At 43.4% G+C, this 7,064-nt stretch overlaps 1 protein-coding gene across 8 annotated transcripts in view; it reads right to left on the bottom strand.

The window, feature by feature from the left end:
• Positions 1-591: 591 nt before the first annotated feature.
• Positions 592-7,064, bottom strand: part of PAK6 (p21 (RAC1) activated kinase 6) — a 30,217-nt gene continuing 23,744 nt past the window's right edge. For 6 of the 8 annotated variants that reach the window (XM_026850252.1, XM_026850255.1, XM_026850253.1 and 3 more), the window contains 4 exons: positions 5,796-5,922; positions 5,480-5,605; positions 4,668-4,802; positions 2,541-2,708 (listed from right to left, as the gene is read on the bottom strand). In XM_026850252.1, coding sequence (XP_026706053.1) covers positions 2,541-2,708; positions 4,668-4,802; positions 5,480-5,605; positions 5,796-5,922 — 556 coding nt within the window. Of the gene's footprint in view, positions 2,709-4,667; positions 4,803-5,479; positions 5,606-5,795; positions 5,923-7,064 lie in introns of all 8 variants that reach the window. The other 2 variants (XM_026850258.1, XM_026850254.1) reach the window with 2 other exon arrangements.

Below are 7,064 nucleotides of genomic sequence, written 5' to 3'. Positions count from 1 at the left end.
TCTCACTCCTGAATACTATTCTAGCACAAATTACAAACCTGCTCTGCTCATCTAATTCTCCTGACTGGCCGCCTGGTTCCTTGGGGAAGGAGGTGTTGGCCCTGGAGACAGAGCTTCAATCTTTTAACTAATCTAGGTTTATCTTAGGATTTATACTTGATTCCAGAGTCATCTAAGTAATGGAGCAATTAATTGGTGATATGCCATGCACGAACTGTAAAGAGAGAAACACAAGAATCAGACACTTAATTCTATATTGGACAGGAAGATGGATGCTTTCTGCATTCTTCACAAATACGGTAATGAGTTTTTAAAATTTCATAAGATACTTGAGTGCAACCTTTCAGGGACCTTCCCTCACTGTTTAGTCAGACTTGGGCCAAAGTAGAAAATGGTGTTAAATGTTAAACCTGTCATCCCTGTCTTCAAGTAAAGTTTGTTTCAGGATCCAGGCTTCTGCTACAGTCTCTTCTTGTGTCAAAAGCCACATAGCCATAGAAAAGGTAAGTCAGACCAGACTTGAAGGTTCACACTTTCCTTACATCTCTGAACTGTAGACATACTTTAAAGCATCTCAGCACCGCAACAGGCTTATGAATAAATCAAGATCTACTTTAATTTAAAACACAAGTGCAAAGGATTCACAACTACAGACGAGCAGGATCATTTGTTTCAAATTATAAATCTTTTCAAAGCCCTGCTCTTTTGCATTAAAAAAAGCAGTATATCTGGAATACAGAAACATTTTACATCAAAAATTTCCCAGTGCAGCTAAGGAGGAGCTAAATAAATTCATTTCAACCAACTTCATCAGCCCCAAACTTAGGCATCCAGTCTAGGCAAACCACCTACGATTGCTCTGCGGGCCAGAGGCAGAGCGGGATCGAGAGACAGCGATTTCATCCTTCAGCAGGTATCTGAGATGATGAATCACCCCCTGGAGGTGTTCCTCTCACCTTGGTCTACAGAGCCAACCTATATGCTTCACAGACTGGGTGCCCACCATTTAGATGGCTGGCATCAGTGCAGATGAATTCCATCCCAAATTACTTCAAGTAATCAACTGTGGCTTCAATTCTGAAGCAGGATCTGTAACTGGAGTAAATAGCAGAGGACAGAGATTGTTAACATCTTCTGAAGAAAATGCAAGTATGAGGTTAGTTTCTGAGACAGTAGGACTGTCCAAAGAATAACTTAAATTCCAATAAATGTGTATCTGGAGTTTCAAAATAGGATCCCAGTTCCACATGTAAGATTATATTCTTGAGACCTCACAACAATACACACCATTACTGTACAATGTTACATCCTGACCTAGAGTCCAATTACCTTGACTATCTCACTGCTCAGAAAGTGTATCATACAAAATACCTAAATCTATTTTAAAATAACTGAAAGAGCTGTTTAGACAACCAGTAACCTTCTGAATGAAAGCAAAGGGATGGTGGGGAAGGGCATACCAATAATGAAACATACACCAAAAGTTTCTCTTCTCCCCATGCTCTGCAGTAGCAAGCGGGGGAGGCAGAGGCTCAACAAACCACCTCACACAAACACAAAAATCTCTCCTGGGATGTGCAGGGCGGCTGAAACGTTTTCATTCAGTCTCCTGGAGCATTCCCAAAGTGCTGCGCAACAATTGTCTCAGGGCAGCACTTCTCAGCCTCTCTCGGGAGAAAGGACTGGGAAAGAAAGGTTCCTGGAAACCAAACACAGGAACAAGCTTTCACAGACTCTCCACTCCAACCAGCACTGGAGGTGTCGCATATTGTGAATTTTCAACCCCAAGATCCTGGTGGTGAGAACACCTGTCATCACAGAGTCTGTTTTGAGGCCTGTATCCATGGGTTTCTCCCTCCAAAAGATCATGAAATGGATTCAAGATTGACCACTAAACCATACATATTCCTCAGCAAAAGAGAAGCATGTTGATGCAAGAGCCATTTAGAAACAAATATATACATATCACATCTGCTCCCTAAGAAAATATGTACAGTTTTCTAGGTCCACATTTAACTGAAGGAAATTAAAATAATCTGTGAAAAAGTCTCAGAGGAAAAAATTGTCAAGTCTTTGTGCATTGTTTGAGAGTTTAAAGGGGTCTGTGCCTGAAAACGTACATTTGAGTCAGCTCAAGACTCCAGTGTACAACAAAGGAAACAAAGATCACATTTGTAATTGGGAAATATTGTTCCAGTTCAGTAGTCAGCAGCCAAGGTTTGCGGGAACTTGCAGACATTCAGATACACAACTTCAGACTCCACTTTAAAATGCCATTCTTCGGAAGAAGCCATCCACAAGCCATGAAACACTCACTTTATTCTTGAGACATACTTGGTCTTATTTGGATCTAGTATGTATTGATTGTCTTCAGCAACAGAGAAGCCACAAAAGGCTGAGAATGCAAGGACAGTATTCACATTCATCCTCTAAAACGATCACTGACAAGTCCCAAGCACCATTCACAAGATGAGACTGCCTGGTCTCTTGACTTTTTAAAAATAACCATTATTTTTCCTAGCATTTCCCCTTACGTCAAGTCAGCAGGTAGAGGTACGCTTTCTGTACTGTTGGATAAGGGGCACCAGGCACTCTGGAAGTCCTGTCTGGAGCAAAAAGGGGTGATCCAGAAGTTCTTGTGCCGTTGCTCTTTCTAGTGGATCTCGTGTCAACATCCTTTCCAAGAAGTCTCTCAGAACTGGGGAGGTCTGTGAAAAAGCAACCAACCGAGTCAATCCCATAAGGAACCAGGCAACAGCTCATGCAGCAACAGGTTGCTGAGGTAGGTTTGGTTAAAAAGGCTCCTGTACATTTCAACTTCGTAACCCTGCTTTTGCGCAGAAGTGTAACGTGAGACAGAATGCTTTTTATGTGACAGTAATAACTTTCTGCCACCAGTAGGCACAATATTTACACAGGTTGTTTTCTTTCTAATGGGGCACAGCAAATTAAGACAAGACTGCCTGCCATGTCCTTCCATTTAAGTTAATTTTGTTTCCCATTTGGTTATTTAATCTCTTCTTTATTTCAGCTCAAAAATTCAACAGAATTCCTGCTACCTGAGGCACATCACTTGGGTGTGAAGGGCTGATCAATTAATTCTTTTACTGGCCATAGATTGTGGAAAAAGCAGTTAAATAGGCTTTGAGAGTCTGGAAACCTGATGCTGCCAGTACAAGGAGATGAAGCAACTGCAGCAGTGTACCAAAAAACTAAATGACCTCAGCAGGTTTATCCTTGAAAGATGTGTAAAAGCCTGTTGAGTAGCCAGACCCAAGAACCACTTACAGGCACTGCACATCTCTTGCTGGTGGTAATCATCTGCATCATTAAAAGTGAATAAAAAATGAACTTGGTATATGTTTATTCATTTTAATGCCACTAATTATACCCACTTTAGACTGGGGGCATTTTCCCAGCTCCAGTTAACTCAGAAGTAGATCATGAAATCCTGTTCACACTGAGCTAATTCTTACTGCATGAGTGCTTTGAACGACTTCACTGTGATTGCTAGAGGGAGAAGGCACAACACAGCTAACCACAAGTGCCAGGATCCAGCTCCTATCAGTAAATCTAGTTCTGCTTTAGGAAAGCGGCAGAGATTATCCCAGGTGACGTCCGTTTAACCCGCTGCACCCAGTACCACAGTGGTTGGCACAGGGAGCCTTCACTCTGATCAGAATGGAAGGCTGGACCCACTGCTGGTGCTGAGCTCCGCTCACCGTGGGGAGAGGTGAGGATGGCCACCAGCCCAGCAACCCGGACTCTGCTGGAAGCCAGTTTGCTTCCCAGGGCAAAATGGAACAGAGCAAGAGTGTAAACAGCTCTGGCTTCTGCAGCCCGTGGTCGGGTCACCTCACCAAGGACAGTGTGTGACCCAGGGCAGAAGGGGCCTTACACCACCCAAGGGTGCAAGCTCTGGGTCCAGAACGTGACCTTGAAATTTTAATTAGCGTTGCAAAGGCAAAGAAGGAAGAGCAGCTGTTGATGTTTGAGTGTATGCTGTTAGTTCAGCAGTCTACTCTGTTAAATAATTCAGTTTTAGCAGCTGCAGATATTCTGATTAATTGGAAAGGCCAGATAGCTCAGAATGCTGCAGAAGCTATTTGATCTCAGAGGCTTGGACTGAAATGAAAGGAGGACTGCTCTAAGTGGTGACTAAAAGGTAATCACTGTATTTCGTACGTCACTGCTACTTTTTCATAAGAAACCATGAAGCTGAGTTCATCTTCAAAGCAGCTGCAGTGTCTCCATGAGCTGCTGTCTGCACTGAGCTCCCCGGCTCTGACCATAACACAGCCTTTGCAGCCCTGAAAGCTGCACAGCCAGAAACTCTCAAGAGCAAGGATCCTCCTGTTTACTTCCCTAGAAGATGAGCTACTCTATCGACATCAGCAGGATATTAACTGCCGGGCCCGCCTGAAGCAGCTTTGATTTGCATTAGCAGGTTGATGCCCAAGTGACCTCACATTATCAGGGCTATTTCCCAAAGCAGCCACTAGCTGTCAGCAGCAGCTCACGTCCACTGAGGCACTGGGGCCAAAGAAGTTCCCCCAGAAACATGTCCTAGCAAGATGACTTTCACAGCCAGCTTTACTGGGAACGGCTGATACGGATGTTTCCCCATGATAACCATCAGGTTTAAGAGCGCTTGCCAGTGTGCTCACCCTGTGGAAGTTTTTCAGCTTGGGAGGAGGACTGTCACGGAGTCTCTTCATTGCCTGGACTGGAGAATCACTGAAATAAGGGGGTTCTCCATCCACCATCTCTATCACCATGATTCCCAGAGACCAGATATCCACCTGTGGGAGCCAATGGCACATCAATACACACCGTTCAGAGCAACAGGTCCCTGCCTTGAAGCTTTCACAAAGAGCAACACCCCACCCATGACAAAATGGCACTGAGAGAGTAAAACATTAACCCGCTTGATGCTATCGGCCTCCTTACTGCAGTTTGACAAAGACAGCTTTCCACCTAGAACTGAGCCCCGCTGGTGTTGCAACATGTAAAGGTCTGCAAGTAACTGCTTGTGCTACACCTGGTTGGTTGGTAAACAAAACTCATCAGTCTCCTGCCACCTGCCCATAATTTCAGGGCTCACATCTGTGCCTTCCCCCAGCTCCTCCCCTCCCTTCATGGCATTGATTGATTTGCTGATCCGTATCACACCACAGGCAGCTCCTGGCTAACATCTGTCCACACTACAGCAGGTACAGGTCTATGCCAAGCTTCAGGTATAAGAATAGAATAAGTTTACACCTTGTTCCGGGAAGCAGAACAACCTGTTCTTCTACTGTTTTAGGAAATATTGATACCAGCACAATCAAATCTGTAGTCATAGTTGTATTTATAGTCGTATAGTTATATTTTAAACAGACTCTAGAAGCTCTTCCTAGAAAAGCCAAGAATTATTTTCCTGCAACAACCCATAATATAATTTTCTACCTCTTCTAGTATTAAGGAAGTGGTCCTGTACCTCGGTAGTGTATGGTATCCTTGCAATAACCTCTGGAGCCATCCAGTAGGGAGTACCTACTAGGGACTTTCTTTTAGGTACATCTTTACTGATCTGAGCACAGAAGCCAAAATCTGAGAGTTTGACCTGTACAAAGAGAAATGAAACCAACCTTAAAAATAATATTCAAACAACAGGGAGGGAAACACCAAAAGACAAGACAGAGGGAATAAGAGGATGAGGTATAAACAAGAGACTGTGAACAGAAAGGAAATAAGGAGACAGACTAAGGCTGTGGCAGCAACAGACAGGAAACAATCTGTCTGAAGAAACGTACCCTTCCATCCAGTGTCAAAAGAATCGAGTCGCTCTTAATGTCTCTGTGAATGACACCCTGAGAGTGAAGATATGACAGAGCCTGCAGCACTGATTCACACACTGTCGCAATTTGCTCTTCATTTAGCCTGAAATTAAAGACACAGGAGTTTAACTGCATCACAGTGGGCAGCAGACAGCAGTTGCTCACGGGTCCTCTTCAAAGGCACAGCGCAATTCTGAATTGCAGATACGTATCTTGGTTCCCCATGACCATAACTATCTCACTTTTACTGTTCTTCTTTGACTGTCTTTTACTGTGGAAAACATTTTTGTCTTGATGGTTCGCAATTTTAAGTTTTCATAAGTCTAATACAGAGAAATTGCATTTTAAATCTCGTATCCAAATTCATTCCACAAGATGCTGTTTCAAGCAATTCTGGTAGGCAAGGCTGTGTCTTCATGCCAAGGTGCCGCAGTAACTGTTGAGACTTTTTTTTTTTTTTTTTTTTTTTTTTACACAAATAGAGAAAGCTATTGTTCACAAGGTTTATTGTGCAACTTTATCTAAAGACTGATTTGATGGCAAACACAGAGATCCATTATAGGTTTCATGCAGCTGGACACTTTGGATCCTCTGATACCCAACTAAAGGAGCACAGGTCACAAGCAGGGAGGACACTCCCGGATTTTAACGCTCTCTCTGCTAGTACACCAAGGCTGAGCACCAAGGACCTTCTTTTTAGAAGCTCTTGCTGTTTGGAATACCAACACAAGAACCTTCATGATCAAATATAAGTGAAAATGGTAGAAATTATCTCCTACAACTGGGAACAGTGACAGCGTTCTCTGCACATTTATACTGAGCTATGCTAGAAGTCAAGTATTTCAAAAAATAGCTGAAGTACCCAATTTGAGTACTTTTGATTCTCAGCCTGTCTCTAGCAGTTGTTTCAAACAACTCTCAGTTGAGGACACAGAAATAAAACCTCCTCTAACCCAGGTCTGAATGTAAGACTGAGGAGAAGAGCACGCTCAGAAGCAGAACTGTGCAAAGTGTACCAGTATCTTCTGAAGACATAAAAGCACTTTCTACCCATTCACGGAGAAGGTTGCACCATCAGCTGAGAAATTTATCCTTCCATTGCTTGTTTGGTATTCTGTATCTTCACCAAACCCACCGTCTGACCAGGACAACTGCCTGTTGTGGCTGCACCGTGCCACGCTGACAGCAAATCTATCTGAAGGATGGCAGGGGGATACTTTTGCCAGCATGGTTTAAGCTGTAAAG

The sequence above is a fragment of the Athene cunicularia genome, assembly GCF_003259725.1.
Source record: "Athene cunicularia isolate RWA chromosome 5 unlocalized genomic scaffold, athCun1 chr5_part2, whole genome shotgun sequence".
Taxonomy (NCBI): Eukaryota; Metazoa; Chordata; class Aves; order Strigiformes; family Strigidae; genus Athene; species Athene cunicularia.
Note: the sequence above shows the minus strand (reverse complement) of the source record. Positions and strands in the feature narration are given on the sequence as shown.